The 24,414-nt window shown below is 34.3% G+C and overlaps 1 protein-coding gene across 1 annotated transcript in view; it reads right to left on the bottom strand.

Annotated features, from left to right (window-relative positions):
• The window catches only part of BRWD3 (bromodomain and WD repeat domain containing 3), a 218,871-nt gene that overhangs the window by 185,828 nt on the left and 8,629 nt on the right, over positions 1–24,414 (bottom strand). Inside the window, exons 5-6 of the mRNA XM_059385220.1 lie at positions 20,302–20,452; positions 18,799–18,897 (exon numbers count right to left, since the gene is read on the bottom strand). Coding sequence (XP_059241203.1) covers positions 18,799–18,897; positions 20,302–20,452 — 250 coding nt within the window. The remainder of the gene's footprint in view (positions 1–18,798; positions 18,898–20,301; positions 20,453–24,414) is intronic.

The following is a 24,414-nucleotide window of genomic DNA, read 5'->3' as shown; positions in this document are numbered from 1 at the left end:
CTTAGTCTACATGTCTGCTATAGACTTGTTTGTGGTCCTACCCACAAATTCATGTTGAACACCTCATGTCCATTATGATGGTATTGGGACATGGATCCTCTGGAGAAGTGATTATTAGATCATGGGGCACAGTGCTCACTAATGGAATCAGTACCCTTTAGAGAGGCCTGAGAAATCTCCCTTGCCCCTCCTTCCACGGGAAGTTACATTGAGAAGGTAACATCTATGCACCAGAAAGTAAACCCTCACCAGACACTAATTGGGCTGATGCCATGATCTTAGACTTCTCAGACTCCAGAACGGTGAGAAACAAATGTTTATTGTTTAGAAACCACCTAGTCTATGCCAGTTTGTTGTAGTAGCCTGAAAGGACTGAGACAATGCCCTATACTATAATCATATTCTGTCATCTGTCCAAACATCCTCAAAAAGTAAAATCCTTGAGAGCAAGGACTTCCTTAAACACTTGGAAAAGGCTTTGCATATATTTCATGTTCAAATATTTGTTAAATTGAATTAAAAATTATTTCTAGAAAGTTAAGTAATTTTGATTATCCTTCAATCTTCCAAAACCATTCAGAATTTACATTCCATAGTCAATAAGTTTTATAGGGAATCTTGATCAAGTCTATAATCCTCTTCTTAGGACTTATAAGATCTTATTTCTGATTCTCCCCTACTCTCTAAACCTTGCCCTCTTCATTTCTTATATTGTTTTTTATCCTGACTCACTATTGATGAAATGCTGACAGTTCATTCAAATGTTATCCAGGGTTCTCATCTATCTTCATGCTACTGGCAATCTCACTTACCCAAATACTAATTACTGCCAAATTTTTATCTCTAACCTTTGTCCTTCACCTTAGCTCCTGCCCCACATTTTCAACCACCTCATGGATATCCATCCCCTCCACCTGGGTATGACATAGATGGAGATTTCCCATATCAAGTTAATTATCCTTCCATTCCAAGTTTCTTATATTCTCCCTCTCTTCAATTTTGTCACTAACATTATTTCTTATATTTCCTCTTTTATTCACCATATCCAACCAAACTGTATTATTATCTATCTCCAAATTTTTGCTTGAATCAATTTAGTTATCTCCATTTCTATTGCCACTGATGTCATACTTATCATTTCCCATCTACATTCACAGTGATAGCCTTCCCTCTGATTTCCCTGTCTGCTTCTTCCAGTCTCTCTTCTCTCCAATTTACCCTACTCTCTGCCATCTGTGTTATCTCTTCAAAATAAAAATCTGATCATATAATTTTCTTATTCAAAAATATCCAGTGGTACATTCATCTATACAAGATAAAATCTAAACCCATCAGTATTATCATAGAACAGAGGTTGACAAACTATAGTCCATGGTCCAATTTCAGCCCACCACCTCTTTATGTAAAGACAGTTTTATTAGAAAACAATGATTCTCATTCATTGACATATTATCCATGACTGCTTTCACATTACCACACAGTTGAGTAATTGCAACAGATCAAAGGGATATACACAAGGCCAAAAACTTACTATCCAGCCCTTTATCCAAAAATTCTATAGAATCCTAGCATGGATGGTTCAGAATAATTGGGCCCCAACCTCCCTTTCTAGTCACATCTCCACTGAAAATTCCAGGCGCTTATTTTATCAAACAGCAATTCTCTTCTCAGTACTACTACTCTTTGATACAGTTGGACCTCAAAGTATATTGAATAAAATAGTGTTTACTAATTCCCATATTATCTCATGTCTTATTTAAAACACATATATCATATGTGCAAACTGTAACTCTAAACATAAATCAGAGGTTGGTAACTATTTGGGAAAGTGACAGCAAATATGAAGATTATAAATATTTCGGAATACCTACAATGGCTGACAAGAGGTTCTACTATGGCAACCAGTTAATATATATTATTGACTTTGCTAAGAATTTTGTGGGAAGACCACTAGAATTACAGTCAAAGGACAGGTCTGACAAGTTTACATACTAAAGTAGTACCTCACTATAGTTGTGTGTGAGTTAGACAATATTTTCACAAAGATAACTAAAATTCATCTTTAATCTATGAGTAATTATTATCATTATTCACATTACTATCAGCACTTGTGACCTAATAACATAATTACAAATTACATCTACATGACATTTTAAAGCTTATGAATTAATTATATAGACATCTCATTTGAGATCACAGTCATTCTGTGAGATATGAAAGAAAACATTTTCTTCAATTTGTTAATAAGAAAATTAAGGCCCAAAGAAACTAAGAGATTTGTCTAACATCACAGAGCCATTGAAGAGCCAAGCCCAGGCTCAATCCAGGTCTCCAAATTCTAGTTCAATATTCTTCACACTTTTCAGTGTTAACGACTTTAACGAAATTATACAAAGGGTAATTTCCTATGAGCCTGAAAAACTAACTTTAACAGCAAAAATTCTACATTTTTCTACATTATGTACTTACATCATACTCTAAAAGTCAGTAACAGTATCAACAGGAACTCTGGCTCTATTGAAATTTGGTTTCACTAGAAAGTTCAACCGATTTAAAGACTATTCTAAAATGGCAATATCAGGGGCACCTGGGTGGCTCAGTGGGTTAAGCCGCTGCCTTCAGCTCGGGTCATGATCGCAGGGTCCTGTGATCGAGCCCTACATCGGGCTCTCTGCTCAGCCAGGAGCCTGCTTCCTTCTCTCTCTCTCTCTGCCTGCCTCTTTGCCTGCTTCTGATCTCTCTCTGTCAAATAAATGAATAAAATCTTTAAAAAAATAATAAAATAAAATAAAATGGCAATATCAGAGCTCTTAGACCACAAGTCTATTCAAATCATTCTCTAATTACAGTGAAGAAAAATCTGTTTTAAAATTATTTTACAGTGGAAACAAAAGTGAAAATGAACTTTTGGGACTTCATCAAGATCAAAAGCTTCTGCACAGCAAAGGAAACAGTCAACAAAACCAACAGGCAACCCACGGAATGGGAGACGATATTTTCGCAAATGAGAGTACAGACAAAAGGTTGATATCCAGGATCTATAAAGAACTCCTCAAACTCAACACACACAAAAGAGACAATCATATAAAAAAAAATGGGCAGAAGATATGAATAGACACTTCTCCAATGAAGACATACAAATGGCTATCAGACACATGAAAAAATGTTCATCATCACTAGCCATCAGGAGATTCAAATTAAAACCACATTGAGATACCACCTTACACCAGTTAGAATGGCCAAAATTAGCAACATAGGAAACAACATGTGTTGGAGAGGATGTAGAGAAAGGGGAACCCTCTTACACTGTTGGTGGGAATGCAAGTTGGTGCAGCCACTTTGGAGAACAGTGTGGAGATTCCTTAAGAAATTAAAAATAGAGCTTCCCTATGACTGTGCAATTGCACTCCTGGGTATTTACCCCAAAGATACAGATGTAGTGAAAAGAAGGGTCATCTGTACCCCAATGTTTATAGCAGCAATGGCCACGGTCACCAAACTGTGGAAAAGAACCAAGATGCCCTTCAACGGACGAATGGAGAAAGAAGATGTAGTCCAAATACACTATGGAGTATTATGCCTCCATCAGAAAGGATGAATATCCAACTTTTGTAGCAACATGGATGGGACTGGAAGAGATTATGCTGAGTGAAATAAGTCAAGCAGAGAGAGTCAATTATCATATGGTTTCACTTATTTGTGGAGCATAACAAATAACATGGAAGACAAGGGGAGATGGAGAGGAGAAGAGACTTGAGGGAAATTGGAAGGGGAGGTGAACCATGAGAGACTATGGACTCTGACAAACAATCTGAGGGTTTTTAAGGGGCAGGGGGTGGGAGGTTGGGGGAGCCAGGTGGTGGGTATTATGGAGGGCACGGATTGCATGGAGCACTGGGTGTGGTGCAAAAACAATGAATACTGTAAAGCTGAAAAGAAATAAAAAATTAAAAAAATACTAATGCTACCACAAAAAAAAAATTATTTTACAGTGACATGGAAAATTTAACTGGTGTCAAAAATATTTCTAGGGTGAAACACATGATTTGTTTTGAAAAAAATCATTTGTTTCAACTCCACAGCCTAAAAATATGCAGAAAAGCCCTTAAGTAAAATTAATAACAAATTATTGTATGCTAACTGTGTGTTTTTAAAAGATTTACAATCATGAATAATCATGTACCCAACAAGAGAGCACCCAACTATATAAAATAATAAATAGCAAACATAAAAGAATTAACAGTAACACAGTATGTGGAAAAGACTTTAATATCCCAATTACATCAATAGACAGATCATCTAAACAGAAAATAACCAAGGAAACAATGGCTTTGATGACACACTGAACCAAATGGACTTAACAGATATATTCAGAATATTCCATCCTAAAGCAGCAAAGTACACATTCTTTTCAAGTACAAATGGAAAATTCTCCAGAACAGATTACACCTTAGCCCTCAAAACAGACCTCAACAAATACATAAAGATGGAAATCATACCATGAACCTTTTCTGACCACAAAACTATGTAACCAGAAGTCAACCAGAAGAAAAATGGGGTAAGACCATAAATACACGGAGGTTCAATGACATGCTACAATACTTGGGTCAACCAGGAAATCAAAGATGAAATTTAAAACTACATGTTAACAAATCAAAATGAAACACAAAACAGTCTAAACCTGTGGGATACAGCAAAAGCAGTCCTAAGAGAGAAGTACACAGTAATACAGATAGTCTACCTTGATACATATAGCCTACCTCAAGAAGCAAGAAAAATCTCAAAGAAAAGACCTAACCTTACAACTAAGAGAACCAGAAAAAGAATCCATGAAGCCTAAAGACAGCAGAAAGAAGGGAATAATAATGATTAGAGCAGAAACAAATTATATAGAAGCTAAAAAAGAAACAATAGAACAGGTCAATGAAACCAAGAACTGGTACCTTGAGAAATGAAATAAAATTAACAAACCCATAGCCAGACTTCTAAAAAATAAGGACCCAAAAAATAAAATGACAAATGGGAGAGGAGAAATAACAACACCACAGAAATACAAACAATTATAAGAGAATATTATGAAAACCTATATGCAAACAAATTGAACAACCTGGAAGAAATGGATAAATTCCTAGAAACATTAACTGTCAAAACAGAAACAGGAAGAAATAGAAAACTTGAACAGAGAAATCGACAGCAAATAAATTGCATTAGTAATGAAAAAAGTTCCAACAAAGAAAAGCCCAGAACCAGTTGGCTTCACAGGTGAATTCTAGCAAACCTTTAAAAAACAGTTAATGCCTATTCTTCTTAAATTATTCCAAAAAGTAAAAAAAACTTCCAAATTCATCATATGAGGTGAGCATTACACCAAAACCATACAAACACCCCCACTAAAAAAGACAACTACAGGCCAATATCCCTAATGAACATAGATCCAAAAATTTTTAATAAAATATTAGCAAACCAAACCAACAATACATTAAAAATATCATTCACCACAATCAATTGATATTTATTCCTGGTGTGCAAGGGTGGTTCTATATTCATAAATCAATCAACATGATACACCACATTAACAAAAGAAAGGATGGGGGCCACCAGAGTGGCTCATTGGGTTAAGCCTCTGCCTTAGGCTCAGGTCATGGTCTCAGAGTCCTGGGATTGAGCCCCACACCTCAGGCTCTCTGCTCAGTGGGGAGCCTGCTCCCCAATCTCTGTCTGCCTCTCTGCCTACTTGTGATCTCTCTCCCTTTGTCAAATAAATAAATAAAACCTTAAAAAAATTAAAAGATAAAAGAAAGAATAGGAGACATATGTCATTTAGACAGATGTAGAAAAAGACTTTGAAAAAGTAAAACATCCATTCATGATAAAAGCCCTCAACAAAATAGGGTTAGCAGGAATATACTTCAACGTCATAAAGGCCATATATGAAAAACCCACAGCTAATATCATCCTCAATGGCGAAAAACTGAGACATTTTCTTCTGTAGTCAGGAGCAAGACAGGGATGTCCACTCTCACCAGTTATTTAACACAGTACTAGAAGTCCTAGCCACAGCAATGATACAACACAAAGAAGTAAAAGGCACCCAAACAAGCAGGGAAGAAGTCAACCTTTTGCTATTTGCAGATGAAATGATACTGTATATGGAAAACCTGAAAGACTACCAAAAACCTACCACAATTGATAAATGAATTCAGTAGAGTCACAGAATGAAAATCAATATTCAGAGATCTGCTGCATTTCTATACTCCAACAGTGAAGTAGCAGAAAAAGAATGCAAGGAATCAGTCCCATTTACAGTTCCACCAAAATCAGTAAGATACCTAGGAGTAAACCTAACAAAATAAGTGAAAGACCCAAATTCTGTAAACTATAAAACACTGATGAAAGAGATTGAGGAAGACACAAAGAAATAGGAAGACATTCCATACTCACGGATTGGAAGAACAAATACTGTTAAAATATCCATGCTGCCAAGGTAATCTACATGTATAATGCAATCCCTATCAAAACACCACCAACAGGGGCGCCTGGGTGGCTCAGTGAGTTAAAGCCTCTGCCTTCGGCTCATGTCATGATCCCAGGGTCCTGGGATCTAGCCCCACATTGGGCTCTCTGCTCAGCAGGGAGCCTGCTTCCTCCTCTCTCTCTGCCTGCTTCTCTGCCTACTTGTGATCTCCATCTGTCAAATAAATAAATAAAACCTTAAAAAAAATACGACCAACATTTTTCACAGAGCTAGAACAATCCTAAAATTTGTACAGAGCCACAAAAGACCCTGAATAGCCAAAGCTACCTTGAAAAAGAAAAGCAAACCTGGAGACATCACAGTTCTGGACTTCAAGCTGTATTAAAAGCTGTAGTGATCAAAACAGTACATAACAGGCACAAAAATAGACACCAATGAATGAAATAGAATAGAAAACCCAGAAATGAGCCCCCAACTATATGGCAATTAATCTTTGACAAAGCAGGAAAGAATATCCAATGGGAAAAGGACAGTTTGTTCAATAAATGGGTGTTGGAAAAACAACAGCAACATGGAAAAGAATGCAACTAGACCACTTTCTTATACCACACACAGAAATCAACTCAAAATGGATTAAAGACCTAAAAATGAGACCTGAAACCCTAAAAATCCTAGAGGAGAACACAGAGAATAACCTCTTGACATTGGTCATAGCAGCTTCTTTCTAGGTATGTCTCCTAAGACAAAGGAAATAAAAGTAGAAATAAAGTACTGGGACTTAATAAAAATAAAAAGCCTGTACACAGTGAGGGAAACAATCAACAAAACTAAAGGCAACCTATGGAATAGGAGAAGATATCTGCAAATGACATACCTGATAAAGGGTTAGTATACAATATATTTAAGTAACTTGTAAAACTCAGTACCCAAAAAATAATAATCTAATTAACAAATGGGCAGAAGACATGAATAGACATTTCTCCGAAGAAGACATGCCAATGGCCAACAAACACATGAAAAGATGCTCAACATCATTCATCATTAGGGAAATACAAATTAAAACTATACCTGTCAGAATGGCTAAAATTAACAACAAGAAAAAACAGGTGTTGGCAAGGATGTAGAAAAAGGGTAACCCTCTTGCTTTGTTGTTGGGAATGTGAACTGGGGAAACCACTCTGGAAAAGAGTATGGAGGTTCCTCTAAACTTAAATATGGACTTACCCTACAATCCAGCAATCACACTTTTAGGTGTTTACTCAAAGAATACAAAAATACTAATTCAAAGGGATTCAGGCACTCCTATGTTTATAGCAACATTATGTACAATAGCCAAACTATGGAAACAGCCCATGTGTCCATCAACTGATGAATGGTCAAAGAAGTTGTGAGGTGTATACATATATACGTGGTGTGTGTGTGTGTATAAAATATTCTTCAGCCACAGAGAGGAATGAAATCTTGTCATTTGCAATGACATAGATGGAGGTAGCTAAGTGAAATAAGTCAGTCAGAGAAAGTCAAATACTGTATAACTTCAGTGCTATGTGGAATTTAAGAAGCAAAACACAAAAGCAAAAGGGAAAAAAGTGAGAAAGGCACACTAAGACTCTTAACTATGGAGAACAAACTGATGGCTACCACAGGGGAGGTAGGTGGGAGAATGGGTTAAACAGATGATGAGCATTAAGGAGTGCACTTGTTGAGATAAAGATCAGTGATATATGGAAGTGTTAGATCATTACATTGTACACCTGAAACAAATATTGCACTGTATATTAACTGGCATTTAAATAAAAACTTTTAAAAAAGACTTGTAAGACCATATGTTGAAAGAATCAAAACATACCTGGGACTAAAAGAACGAATATCAGCTATGAATTAAAAAAGAAAGAAAGAAAGAAAGAAAAATCAGCCCTGTAATTAATCAGGCTAGGAGGACAGACACAGATAAAGTGAACTACAAAGTTAACAGAAAACACTGTTTTTCCCAAGGTCATGTACCAGTTGTAAAATATCATAATGACCTCTTATTGGAGTGATTATTGCTTTCTTACCAATGATGTCTCCAGACTTGCTTTGCTATTTTCATTTATTACTGGCAGAAGATACCAAATTCCTAAACCACCCTGCTTCATGACAGCACCCAATCCCTAGTTAATTCCTACTTCTCTCAATCTGCTTCAAAAGGAGCCACCACTCTAGAACTAATCCTGGCTGACTTCAGACTCTCTCAGAATTCTTCAGCAGCAATCCAAAATTTACAAAAAACACTTCCCTTCTCCCCCTTATCCAAAGGCCTTTTGTGGTTCTTCTGGAGTATATTCCCTCACTAATGAATGAATAAATCTGATTTTGTCATACTATGGACTTTTTCCTTGTGGTCTCTAGTTGGTAAGGCTTTAACAAGGTAAATTTTTTTTAAAGATTTATATTTTATTGAGACAGCGAGCAGGGGTGGGGGGTTGAGGAGGGAAATGGAGGAAAGAAAGAAAAAAAAAGAAAGGAAGGAAGGAAGGAAGAAAAAGAGAGAAGAAAAAAAGAAGAAAAGAGAAGAAAAGTCTTAAGCAGACTCCCATCTGACTGTGGAGCCCTGAGGGCTCTATCTCGAGATCCTGAAATCATGACCCGAACCCAAATCAAGAGCTGGACTCTTAACTGACTGAGCCACCCAGGTGTCCCCCAAGATAAATTATTTTTTTAATTACCCTAGAGATTCAACAGTTTAGTACTGACAAAAAGCACCACCCTCCCTCTCTTCTCAAAACATAAAAAAAAACAATACTTCTGCACTTAAACCAGAAAATCATTAGCCATAAGTGACTTTCACTACCAAGATGAACTTACTGAATTCTACTACTTATATCACAGGAAGTATCTGATCAATTATGCTGAGAGATATAATATTTAACCAAAGCCAGGTAACTACCATACCTGCTGGGAGAAGCAGTATATTATTAAATTGGCATCAAGCTCCAGACAAAAGTATACAAATTGGTGCTATTATCTGATTTTTAATATGTATCAGTCACATAGCTCAAGAAATTTTACCTGTCACCCATAATCTACTAATGTGCTATACCTAGTGCTCATGAAATTCTTGTATAATTTTCTAGCTTTTCATTTTTAAACTTTAAACAGATTATATTTAAAAAAAAAAGACTATTTCCAAGTTTTCTATAAATGGCATTGAAAGATAAAATTAGTCTTTTTAACCGCAAACCAATACAACTTCATATCCAAAGAATCCATAAACAACCTAGAGAATTTATTTTTTTTTAATTTAAGATTATTTATTTATTTATTTGAGAGAGAGACAGTGAGAGAGATCATGAGTGAGGAGAAGGTCAGAGAGAGAAGCAGACTCCCCGTGGAGCTGGGAGCCTGATGTGGGACTCGATCCCGGGATTCCAGGATCATGACCTGAGCCGAAGGCAGTCGTCCAACCAACTGAGCCACCCAGGCGTCCCCAACCTAGAGAATTTAAATATGACTCATCACCAGTAACACTGGAAGGTAGCAGGTCTAGCTATTTTAAAGAATAATCTCAACCCGACTTTGGTAGGCCAACCTTATGAAGGGAATGAAGGACAAAGGATATTACCAAAACTATATTCTAATAGGATGCGTGTTGGATCAAGAAATGTTTTAAAATCCACTAAAACAACTTCAAAACAATAAAGCAAAGATTCAAACTTCTAAGAAATAGTAGCTATACACCTACCTCAAAGATAAACCTCAGGAATATGGGGGTTGGGTAGAGGATGAAGTAGAGAGGAATGCTTTCAGCAAAAGCTTAAGACTAAATCAAAAACATTACCAGAGACTCAGCCAAAAACTGCTAACGAAAAATAGTCTTAAGGTTTCATTCACAAAAATGAAAAGGACTACTATTCATAAATCAGGCTTCTAATACCACACCCATCACCATCAAAATTATCTTCAAATACAAAATTTTTCAGAAAACAAGATATATTTAAAAGTTAAAATAATTTTGGATTAGCCTTTTCTTTTTTACAAAAAGATCATGTGATCAACATTTATTTATTATTTTTTTTAATTTTAATGAGAAAACAGAATCACAGCAAATAAGCAAACTTCTGACTGTTTAAAACGCACTTGAACAGGGAGCTTGGGTGGCTCAGTTGGTTAAGGGTCTACCTATGGCTCAAGTCATTATCCCAGGGTCCTGGGATGGCACCCTGTGTTGGGCTCCCTGCTCAGCCTGCTCCTCCCTCTCCCTCTGCCCCTCCTCACTGCTTATGCGTGCTCGCTCTCTCAGATAAATAAATCTTTACAAATAGATAGATAGATAATGCACTTGAACATAATGGCTCCGATTAAGTAGAGAGGACAATAAACTAAGAAAATACTCTTTCAAGAATAGTGGAAAGTGACTCATGAAATTCAGTGTCAATTCTAGATTTACAATGACTAGTAATATTTTCTGTGTGAAGCTTGGCTTGAGGGCTCCCCAAAAAAAGTCCTAACAACTAAACGAAAAAAGTGTTGTTAAAAAGGTCAGAAAAAGATCAGAAACAAATTTCAAAAGAAACCTGAAAACTACAGTAAAAACACAAGACAACAGAGTTACTTCGTATTTCATGGATCAAATTATGTCTCTGAAGCCTTAACTACATAGAATAGCTTTACAGTCTTAAAGGTTGATGCCTTTCACACCTTACAAGACCCAGCCACACTACAATTCAAATTACACCAGTAAGTCCCACCGAGTATTAACATTCATGATCACTGAATGTCTTATTCCTAGGATAATATTAAGTGAGATACAGCAAATAAACAATTTTCTAATTCCATTTCTAGTTACATTCAACCTTTCACTTAATATAATTTGGGAATACGTATCCTAAATCTTTATTTTACTGTCTTCAAAACCATTTAACTACATCTGGATATTATACACAGATGTTTTATTAGGCTGCCTTTTCCTCCAACAAACCAAATCTGAAATTGCTTTACAGCATACTTTTATGAACTATAAATACCTAAGTTCTATTTCTATAAGGTACTGAGTAAAATGTATAAAACAAATACTAAAAGATTATTTTAGAACGCTTTGGTGTATGTTGAAAGAAAAAGCTAAAGGAATGACAAAAAAATAATGAGGAAGGGAAAAAATGTTCAAAATAGGAATAAATTATTTTCTGTTATACATGATGATACTAAGACTCATGTAATAAAAGCTATTTTTCTTTCAAATAAAGAAACAAATTAATCCTAATATTAATACAATGTTGACTCCAGAAATGGATACAAACAACAAACTCATGAGCTATATAAAACCATATCAATGCCTTTAAAAGGCATGCCTAAGTTTCCATGTGGCAGCAATTTTACTACTTCTATTCATGTAATTTCTTAGTGAACACTCACAATGTAGCACTTTAAAAAGATTCTGAGTTTATTTTTCCAGTTCTGATTACTTGAAGGTGTGACAAGAAACCCCTGCTCCTCTCCAGATACATAAAAATAATGCCTCTAGAATCAACTTGTTTCATGCACAATTATGTGAGTACAATAAGGAGGAAGATGGTAAAGTACAGAGGAGGAGGTAAGGAAAAGCAAGGCCTGGCAAAAGTGTTATCTACGGACAAGATAAGAACTATATAAAATTAGAGAAGGAGGATGACACATATTCCTGGCAGAAACCCAGTCATATAAGCCAAATTTTAAAAAAATTAAGATTTTATTTATTTATTTGACAGGCAGAGATCACAAGTAGACATAGAGGCAGGCAGAGAGAGGTGGAAGCAGGCTCCCTGTTGAGCAGAGAGCTCGACGTGGGGCTCGATCCCAGGACCCTGGGATCATAACCTGAGCCGAAGGCAGAGGCTTTAACCTACTGAGCCACCCAGGCACCCCATAATAAAAAATTTAAATTAAACTTTCTTTCAATTTACATTTACAAATTAACAAGAGGCAAGTTTCCCACCACCAAGTGAATTATGGGTTAAAGTGTGACATATAACCATACAACGGCCAATAAGTCGAGAGCCAATCAATGCTAAATGGAAGCTCACAGCAATATATAAATATTAATTTGGCTTTAGAGTTAATGCAAGCCTCCTGAGCAATATACAGTATAAATCAAAGGCCTACTATGAAATTATAGGACAATGCTATGTATCAATTTTACTCAAGATAAAAGAGAAAAAAAAGGCTTAAAAATAGTCCTGTCGTATCATGCCCTCGATTCAGTTTAGAAACTTAAGTTTGCACATTTGTTCCTTGGGTAATAATGTCAGTCTCAAACTAGAATAAACAAGCTATCCTGTCATCATTTCTACAGATAATTTTATGGAAACTGTTTAGAATATAATAATTAGGAAATTTTCTGAAACTTTTAATATGATATAAAAATAGACTATAAGGCTAGTTCTTTCAAATATTCATTTCAAATGGACAATAAATAGACTTTTGAAATTACTTCTGTACTGAAAAACTAGCTAATTAGCAGAGTTGTGTTTGTGTGAAATTTTATTTTCCCAAATTTTAGTACAACTACTTACAAAGTTTCCAAAACAAATACTGATCTTTAAAGGAATGAAAAAACAACAATATTTAGTTATTATAGTATAAGATCTCAAATGACACTACAAATATTAATTACATATGATCCAAGATTTTTTTGAGTGGTATTAGGTATTAATATTATTTTCAATTTAGTTCAACATTCTTCCTTTGATTTAAGCCAAGCATATAGCTAATGAAATGGCATGACTGGAGCTTAGATTTGTAATAACATAAATATCATAGGTACCTGTGCTCTTTCCCTATAGGGATTATGAAATTCACCCTTGGAAAACTTAAGTACACATATATATAAAGTATTACAGTAGTTAATCTATTCTATGCCATGCTCCCCAACCTCCATTTCATTAAATTACTAAATAACACTGTTGGGTTAACTGCACAAAGGATGGGAACATTTGAATAAATAATCTCATATTGTGGAAAGTCCAGATAAGGTCAGCATCTTATTGTTTTTGGCCAAAGACAATTGTGAAACTCATTAGAAAGAAGTGGCACAATACGATCTTTGAAGTGAGTTACTAAAATCAAAATAGGAAAAGCTAAAGGTTCTAAGTACAAAAGTAGAAAACATTCCAGGCTAAATTTGTAAAATGAATCACTAGTTAATACATTATTACTAAATTGTGTACCTATCCAGAAAGCTGCTTATTGGTTTTCGTATTGTTCTAGATCCTCACTATTACAGTACTCATTAGCCATATGTGGTTATAGAATTTAAAATTAGTAAAAATTCTGTAAAATTAAAAATTGAGTTTCCTGGATATGAAAGCCACATGTGGCTGGTGCCTACTATTTTAGATGGCACCAAATAGAACATTTCCATTATCACAGAAAGTTCTATTGGGTAGCACTATTTTACATAAAATGCCAATTAAAATGAGCCCCAAGAAATAACTGGTATAAGACTAACTATACTGGATAAAATTAAAAAGTGGAACATATCTATTTATGATAAAAGTTCTATGCAAAGTAGGAACAGAAAGGAACATCCTCAAACTGATAAAGGCATCTACAGTTACACTTAAGAGTTAAAGACTGCCTGCTTTCCCCCTACAATCAGCAACTAGGAAAGGATATCCAGTCTCATCACTTTAATTCACCATTATACCTGAAGCACTAGCAGTTCACCAGTCCAGGACAAAGAACCGTAACACAGACAAGATTAGAAAGGAAAAGTAAACCTATCTTTATTTGTAGACAAGGTGATTACCTATGTAGAGAATTCTGAAGAATCTAAAAAAAAATGCTATTAGATCTAGGTGAATTTAGCAGGATCAACATACAAAAACAAAACAAAACCCCTCCATTTACTGTCAACAAACAAGTGTAAATTTGAAAATTAAAAATATGTAATTTAAAATAGCACCAAAAAAACCATGAGACCCTTAGGAAAAAAATTCACAAGAGATGTGCAAAACCTATACACGGGAAACTACAAAATATTGCTATGAGAAATTACAGATGACCTAAATAAATGGGAAATTATACCATGTTCCTAGATTATAAGGTTCAATATTGTTAAGATGTTAATTTTCCCCCAAATTATCTACAGAGTCAGTGTAATCCCAAACAAAATCCTAATTGTTTCTTGGTAGAAACTGAGAAGCTAATTCTAAAATTATACATTGCTAGTAGAAATACAAAGTGGGATAGCCACTTCCAAAATAGTTCTGCAATTTTTTAAAAAGTTAAACCAATACTTACCATATGATCCAACAATCCCATTAATAGATATTTACCCATGAGAAATGAAAACCAATATTCATGCAAAGACATATATATGAAAGTTTATAACAGCTTTATTTATAATAGCCAAAATCCAAAAAACCTCAAATGCCCATCAATTGATGAATTAACAAACGTATCACAGTATATCCATCCATACAATGAAATTCTGCTCGGTAATAAAAAGGAATAAATTGCTGATACATGAAATGACATGCATAAATTTAAAAAAAAAAACTAGGTTCCAAGCAAAATCAGATATAAATAAAAGACTATGTGCTTATTATTTCATTTAGATAAAACTGTAAAGAGGTAAAAGTAGAGTGGACAGAGAGGTTCCTGATTTCCAGAAATATAGGGAAGGGCAGAGGATGGACTACAATGAGACACAGGAAATTCAGGATATGACAGAAATGTTCTATATTTTTACTTGCTGTTATTTATACAAATGCATATGTTTGTCAAAACTCATTGGACACTTAAAAAGGGAAAATTTTATTTTATATGAATTTATATATATTTTTATGAATGAATTTATATGAATTAATATTTGACTTAAAAAATAAAAGTAATAGGGGCACCTGGGTGGCTCAGTCACTTAAGCATCCAACTCTTTTTTTTTTTAATTTTATTTATTTATTTGACAGACAGAGATCACAAGTAGGCAGGGAGGCAGGCAGAGAGAGAGGAAGGGAAGCAGGCTCCCCGCTGAGTAGAAAGCCAGATGTGGGGCTCCATCCCAGGACCCTGGGATCATGACCCGAGCCGAAGGCAGAGGCTTTAACCCACTGAGCCACCCAGGCACCCCACCATCCAACTCTTTTTTTTTTTTTTTTAAAGATTCTATTTATTCATTTGACAGAGAGAAATCACAAGTAGATGGAGAGGCAGGCAGAGAGAGAGAGAGAGGAAAGCAGGCTCCCTGCTGAGCAGAGAGCCCGATGCGGGACTCAATCCCAGGACCCTGAGATCATGACCTAAGCCGAAGGCAGCGGCTTAACCCACTGAGCCACCCAGGCGCCCCCCACCATCCAACTCTTGATTTCAGATCAAGTCATAGATCCAGCCCCAAGTCAGGGTACCCACTTAGCAGGGAGTCACCTTCCTCCCTCTCCCTCTGCCCCTCTCCCCCACCCATGTGCGCATGCACACACACTCTCTCTATAAAAATAAATAAGCAAATCTAAATAAAGAAATAAATGTAATATGGCTAACCTTCTATTTTGGTGCTCTATAAGTACAGATCTGTTATACCAAGGAAATATAGTATAGAAATAGACTGTCTGGAAGGCAAACAGCATAACTTCTGTCAGTCCCAAACTTCTCTGGACTTTAGCTTCTTCTGGTGTAAATGGGAGTTTATAACCCAGTTTCTCAAATCTGTTTCCAGGAAATTTTCAGAATGTTACAGGTATTTTGGGAAAGGAGTTTCTACTGTCAATTTACCTAAGAAACATTCCCCATAAGGTGATTTCACAATGCATTTAGCATATGAAAAGCTCTGAGCAGGTCTACATGCATTCATTTTTTTTCTATAATTCTTTAAACTCAGTTTTTCCCACATTTACTTGACCAAGAAACACTTCTATCAAAAAATGGTCTTAGTTGGGCAACTGGGTGGCTCAGTCAGTTAAGTGTCCAACTCTTGATTTTGGCTCAGGCCGTGATCCCAGAGTAGTGAGATGGAGCCTGCTTAAAATTCTTTCTCTCCCTCTCCTTCTGCCTCTCCAACCCCCACCCCTGTTCCCTCTGTCAATGAATGAATAAATAAATAAATAAATGATGTTTTAGATGGTATTGCTAAAGTACTAAAATTCATTGAACTTTCAAGATTACCTTCTGGATTAAGTTTTCTTAAAACTTATTTATTAGAAAGAGAAAGAGAGACAGAGCATGCACATGAACACACACACACAGACACACACACACAAGCACACACACGAGTAAGTTGGAGGAGCGGCAGAGGGACACTCTTTCAAGCAGACTCCTTGCTGAGCACAGAGCCTGACAGGAGGCTCAATCTCAGGACCCATGAGATCATGACCCACGAGATCACAACCTGAGCTGAAACCAAGAGTCAGATCTTCAAGGGACTAAGTCACCCTGGTGCCCCACCTTCTTGATTAAGTTTTATTTACATTGAGAAACTATATAACTGATTGACTTTAGAGCAGCTATGCAGAACTGTAGCCCTTAATGAGAATACTTTTAAATCACAAATTTTAAAGGACTTTTTACTCATCTTGCTACTTTCCTAGTCAACTCCTCTGAGTTTTTACCAGGTTCTGAATTCTAAATATCCTAAACTTAAATATTTTGATTCCTGTATACTACAGGAAAATACATCATGATTGAATTATCTCTATTTGAATAGCTCCTCTTCAAATAACAGGGCAGAATTAAGAATGTGAAAACATCAATGCCAGGAACACTAAAATTCCTGAGCAATTACTATAAAAATAACAAAGTGATCTAAGAAAGTAAGTGTTCACTGAACAAAACTGGTATAAGTTTGAATATATATAGTTAAAATAGTTTTTAAAAAGGGAAGTAGGGCGCCTGGGTGGCTCAGTGGGTTAAGCCACTGCCTTCAGCTCAGGTCATGATCTCAGGGTCCTGGGATCGAGTCCCATGTCAGGCTCTCTGCTCAGCAGGGAGCCTGCTTCCTCCTCTCTCTCTCTCTCTGCCTGCCTCTCTGCCTACTTGTAATCTCTGTCAAATAAAATAAATAAAATCTTTAAAAAGGGAAGTAAAGAAAGACTACACAAAGATGGAAAACCAATATTCTAAATGCTGCTCTTCAGCATTTTACATGGGATCACTGAAAGAAGTACAAAGCATTACAAATAATGTTGATAGTGTGGTTAAAAATATTGTATCTTTTGAATGTAAATAAATAGATGAATAATAAGAGCCATCTTAATTTAAGTCAGTAAGTTAATTAGGAATAAAGCTTTAGGGGAAAAGTGAACACTGGAAAATTCTAAAGGGTAAACAAACCACTCCTGAAAATGAAAAAAAAAATGTTAGAAATGCCATGTCCAATTAGATCCAAATCAGTAGTCTTCTTTACCCAGTAACAGCCAAGCTATGGAAGAGTGTTGTTAGTAATGTATACCGAAGTATCTAATTTACTTCAATAACCCTTATGACTCTTTATCAATAATTTTGTCTACATAACTTTTGAAATTATTTCTAGCCTAAATTTGTTTAAACTCTTGGGGTAAATAACTTCTATAAGATTATTATATAAAATAGTATTCCTTTTAAAAAGTATTTTTATTTTTCAATTTGAATTTAAGGAATATTCTCTGGGCCCTAGGCACTACATGAAATAATTTTTTAGAAGAGTAAAAAAATAGGGAAGCAAAGTGGCAATTACTCATCTAGCTGTTTATATTCTTTTTAAGAGTTAAATTTTAGTACAAATGGTTTCATAGCTAGGTCTCCTTGGAAACCACTAGTAGTATTTCTCCATAATGGTCTGGCCAGAGATGCCTCAGGAATAATCCAAATGGAACATGCAAATTTCAGTGTTCACTTTTCCCCTAAAGCTTTATTCCTAATTAACTTACTGACTTTAAAAAGGGGAAGGATGATTTTTCTTGTTTTAATAAAGACATATAAAATGTATCATATCATTATGTTTAGTAAGCAGATAAAAGCAGAATGCATTTTGTTTTGTTCTTTACATAGTTACCCATCTTTACATAGTTCCCTGTAAAATCTTTAAGCTCGGCACATAGATATGTAAACAGGCATCCATATGGTTAAAAACATGTATAGTATATAAAAAAGTAAATTCTTCTGCTAACAAGAAAGAAAGAAAGGCAGAAAGAAAGAAAAAAACACAAGATCACAAAACCATAATCATATTAAATAAAAATGTTTTTAAAAAGTTGGACTAACCATGAAGCCTCTCAAGAATGTAAGCAGCTTGTTTATATTTCAAATTTAATTCTGGTACCTATTTTTGGCTGTATAATGAGTTCAGGAAGAAAAAAATCAAGAATATGTTCATAGTTCACATGGATGTTACTCACCCACATTTGGAGGTTTCACATAATTTGCAGGTAGTTCTGGAGGTCTGCCTCTATGCAGAGCTGCAAAAGCAGACCCATTCCATAGTGTACTCTTACAGTCTATTCAAAAAGATTGAAAAGTTAGTCAAGAAATAGAACAGTGTTTTTTAAAATTGTACCTTAGAGGTAAATGTCTGTGGTTTAATTTTGTTTGTTGGAATATATTTTTAACTACTAATACCACATTAACAAATGACATGCATATTTTTGAACATGCTATAAACTACATTATGATTGTTAAATAACAACACATTAATATAACACCCAGATATTTTATTTCTGTGCTGATCTAGAATTAAGGCTTTTATTCAGCATGTATTTGAATCATATAAATATGTCATGGATTAATAAGGTTTTAATTTTATATTGGTCCTTCATGATCTTTAGGCTTATATATTTCTACTTATATAAAACCATATAAGCAAGGTTAGGACTACAGCACAAGTATGCCAGGTAAAATTCAGAAACATTTATACTTGGTGCATAGTCATACTATATAGAATGCCTGCCAATTGTGCCGTAATAGGTAACAATATTGCATATCAGATGATAAATTATTATAAATAGTTGTGTTTTTTGTCTTTCATGTTTATGTTAAGAAACTCAAGTAAATGTGAAATATTCCTAATAATTCAACTATGATACAAGAATATTGCACTACTCTCTTTTGAGGGGGGAAAGAACAGAGGGAAAGGGAGAGAGAGAATCCCAAGGAGGCTCCATGCCAAGCATAGCACCTGACACAGGGCTCGGTCTCACAAACCCAAGATTATGACCTGAGCTGAAATTAAGAGTTGGACACTTAACCAACTGAGTCACCCAGGCACCCCTCTACTGCTCTCTTGAAAACTTCCAATTTAATGATTTGAAGACTTTCCTTATATTATAAAACTAGATGTTTAATACTATTTTATATATTTTACATATTGGGGTTCCATGAAAAACTTTGGGAAAAATCTTTAAAAGACTGAAAACAGCGGAGTACAAAAACTATTACTGAATGGTCACTAATAGGTTGATATATGTTTTTAATATTTTCACAATTATAAAAATTTTTATATATCACATATAAATTTTTACATATTATTTTTCATTTTCTTGTTATAAAACATACAATGTGATTAGGATGATATAAAGACTCATAATACTAAAATCTAAAAATATTAAAACATAATAAAAGACTTTTAAGCATTCATACTATACTAATCAGAGCAATGATCTTTAAAATCCCATTCCACAGGATTACAAAAAGATTTTACATTCTATACTTCGATTGAATTCACTGTTTTATAGCAGAGGGCTTCTTTTAGGCCTCTAAAAATTTATTTGTACTCTAAGAAGATAAGATTGGCAAAATAAGAAAAACTAGAAGAAAATTAGTATTTAGGAAAGCATGGGAACATTTACTTAACATAAAAATACGTTGTTCTCCACTCCTTCCTCTGAAAACTATGAAAATCTTACCTTTGGCATCCCGTAACAGAGACTGCCGACCAACACCTAGTAATGTCTGTACCCCAGGAACACTCTGAGGGATCTCCTTATCTAGTAAGGGACCAATCCGCTCACAAATTTTAAGGAGGTAGTCTGGAGGAATGTGTGCATTGGCTGCCACCTAAAAAGCATAAATAAAACAGAAAAACGAACATGGTTTAAACACATAATTTACTCCATTACCAAACTGTTCCATCATGGAACAAAGCGCAATTTTTATATATAGGATCAGAAAATAACATTTTAAATATTTAATACTTTAGCCAAACTAAAGAAACAGCTACAAAAATTAAGCACATCTAAATGATAACATTTAAATGACATGGCACTCAAACTTACTTTTACATGCCTTGATTAAATCATTTGCTTAGCTGTTAATCTTATGAAATAAGTGTTGCAAAACAGCAAAAGTGCGCATGCCTAAAATTAAAGTACAAAGACAACGGGTAAACTCTACTAGTACTTCATTTATTCAGTAGTGATGAAGTGATCAAAAATCAGAGAATCTAGATTCTATATAAATGATAAGAATACAAACAAAAGGTATTACTTGCATCAAACTCTCACCTAAATCCCTTTAGGATTAACAGGACAAATCTGCTTAAAGAGCAGAACTGGTTTTCCTTAAAAAAGTTAACTGATTTCCAAAACAGTATCCAATTAATGTTTTTATAAATACTATGATCCAAATAACTACACTATGTACTCAAAATTCATCACAACATTAACTCATTGTTTAAACACACAAGAAAATTCCTGAAGATAGTAAACTTATGTACACAGGGATGAGAAAATTAACAAAACTATTCATTTTTTTATCTAAGTTAATGGTCAAGTCCCAGATGTGTTTCATAAATACCTAATTATTAAAGGAGCAAACAGAAAACTAAATATTAAAAATCCTTATATTAAAAAAATTTACATTCTCATCTTGACATAAAGGGAAAAAGAATGAAAAATATAAATAAAAATTTAAAAAATATATTAAATATGTTATATTAACATATAATAAAATGTAAATAAATAAATATTTATTTATACCGTCACATAGGACCCCACATCAATATATTATCACCAGGTCAAGAACAATACAACATAAAAGAATAATTTTGAAAATCATCCCTAATGATCACCATGAGAAAATAAATTATGTGTGTTCTTGGTAGGTATTTGTTCAATGAATCAATGAACATTAAAAAACAAAGTAAATAAACTGAGGGTTTTGGAGGGTAGGGGGGAGGGGTTTGGGAGGACCTGGTGGTGGATATTAAGGAGGGCACGTATTGCATGGAGCACTGGGTGTGGTGCATAAACAATGAATCTTGGAACACTGAAAAAATTAAATTAAAAAAAAATAAAATCCATCTATAAGAAATATAACATGAATTCATAGAGGAAAAATCTTAGTTTCTCCTATCAAGGTACCTTTTTTGTTTTCTTAGAAAACATACGTTAAAGAACTACAATCTAACATGTATTCAGAATTCTGTGAATAAGGTATTCTATTGTGATTTTTAAAAAATTATTTCCTGCCAGTTATCTTTTTTAAATCCCAGCAAAAATTAATTTTAATCTACCAAAATAAGTGGCTCTTGGGAACTGTCACGATGCTCAGAAAGAATGGCAACCAAACCTGATTAATTTATATTTTCGTCAACATGGTTTGGCTTCTAGATTGGGACAAAGGATCAAGCAAATTCTTTCTGTTATTTCTCCCATCTCTAGTTTGTTTTCCAAGCAAATAACTCTATAGAACCACCTCTTAGAAAAACACACAGGTAACATTAAAGTCAAAGCAGCTGATGATTCAATTTAATCTAATTATTATCTATAGACAATGATATCTTAAAATCCTAGTTTGTAATTCATTCCCTCCACATTAAAACATTTCTTAAATATGCCTACAGGCAAGTACACTTAGTACCCCAAAAAAGACGTATCTCAAAGAAAAAAAGCTTTAAAATACTGTATATGAACATCTATAACAGCTTACGCCTTTTTTCCCCACCAACAGTCTCGGATATACTCCACTTCTGTTATCAGTCATTATTTTTTCAAGTAAACACTATATGAAGTCTTTACATAGGATAGCAGTTCATGTCTTTACTGGCATTTTCTTTTTTGTTTGTTTGGGTTTGGGGGGGGAGTTGGTTTATTTCTTTAATTTAAATTTAAGTTATTTAACATATGGTATATTATTAGATTCAGGATAGAATTTAGTGATTCATCAGTCTGTATCACACCCAGTGCTCATTACAAATGACCAGTACTCATTACAAGTGAAAATGCCTCCTTAACTGGCATTTTCTTTCTGATCAATTTTCTTTTTTTCATCCTGTTACCATTTCAAGAGTTATTCACCTGCCTAGAAATTGCAATATATCTAGTCATATATAATCCAGAAAATTATTCTCTAATATGAATTTTTTAAATCACCTCCTTACAGAAAATCCGTCAGAACTATATCCTAAACAGACAACTTAACTTTCCTAGTCACTTCATTGTGTAGAAACAATGATGTTTGAGTTTCAGTGAATTACATAAATCTTTGTATCAATTCGTCAGTAATACATTTTAAAATATAGAATCATTAATTAAGCAACCAAAACAAGGGTTATCTACACCCAAATTCTCCCCCTTGAGATTTTTATTATAAGCCATTAAATAAATTTTACACGTTTGAATTCCACCCTATACAATTGGAAATTCCTTTATTTCTAAATGGTTCCATTCAAAAAGTCCGTTCTTCCAAAACCAGTAAAAATTTGACTACAAAGCAGTAGTAGATAAGCATATTCTATCAATACAATAGCAATAACAATACATTTGAGTTGAACATGCTAGAGTCTCCTTCAAACAATATCAACAGGCTTCCAGACTATATCAGCTCAGTTCCTGCAATAGTAGTTTTTTTCTAAATCAAATTTCAGGACTTGTAAGTGGTAGTCAACATTTATTTCAATCCATTTGCTTTGAATAAAGTTGAAATTTTTTAAACACAATCTTTTTTGGCTTAAGAACTTCTATATACCCTCAATAATTACATAAGTCTTTTAAAAAATTCTACATTGGAATTATGTATGAATATAATATATAATAAAATGTAATATTAAAAGTATATATTAAAATATTCTATGAAATTCATAACATAATATTATAAGCCACTCTTTTCAATTAAAGCTCAAACCTTCTAGTTTCAGTGATTTTTCTCTCTGGAATATAATGGCCAAGTAACACAACAAGCACTTTGATATGTGCAGAAGAAAAGCATTCTCCAAAAACAAAGTTCAAAAGTATAATACAAACTTCTATATTATTCTGTAGAACAGCTCCAAGGAGTTAAATTACAGAATGTTTGATTTAGAAGGATCCTTATACACAATTAGCCTAACTTCACATCTTACAATAGGAAAAACATCCAGAGAAGTAAAGTCCAGTGGTCACAATGAATGTACAGAAATCTGGGTTTCCCTGTCCACAGCTCTTCCTATTACTTAGTGTCTTATTAAGGCAACTGGAAATTTATGAAGATAACTAACACAAAGACTGCAAAAAAATAAAACCATAAATTCAAATAAACTGAAAGAAATTAAATGAAGCCTAGATTATAAACCTTCTTGATAGGAAGACTTGTTGACCTAAACAGCAAACTTAACAACTGAATTACTAAACTTCAGAATTATGACAAGTGAGAAGACCAGAGTGTTCACAGAAATGATCCTACTCATCATAATTAGTTAAAAGGAACCCAGCTAAGAACTGAAAAAAATGCAAAAGGTACCTAACTTCAGGGTGCCAGGCGCATACCAAGCACTACATTTGAAATACTAAGTTTCAGATAGCAATAATGACATTTCTACCTTGGCTTTTAGAAATTACAGGATAAGTAACTCCAAAAAACAAATAAAAGAGATAATTGTTTCTGTGTTTTGTTTTCTAAGATCATGACTACACAGGTAAATGAAGAATCAAACTGGACCCATACAAGAAGTGAAATCATAACATTTTATCTGAGATTTCAATTTTTTTGGTGTGGGCAGAGTAAGGGGAGAAGCACATATAAAAAATTAAGACATGTGATTC

This window comes from Mustela nigripes, chromosome X (assembly GCF_022355385.1).
Source record: "Mustela nigripes isolate SB6536 chromosome X, MUSNIG.SB6536, whole genome shotgun sequence".
In the NCBI taxonomy this organism is placed as follows: Eukaryota; Metazoa; Chordata; class Mammalia; order Carnivora; family Mustelidae; genus Mustela; species Mustela nigripes.
Note: the sequence above shows the minus strand (reverse complement) of the source record. Positions and strands in the feature narration are given on the sequence as shown.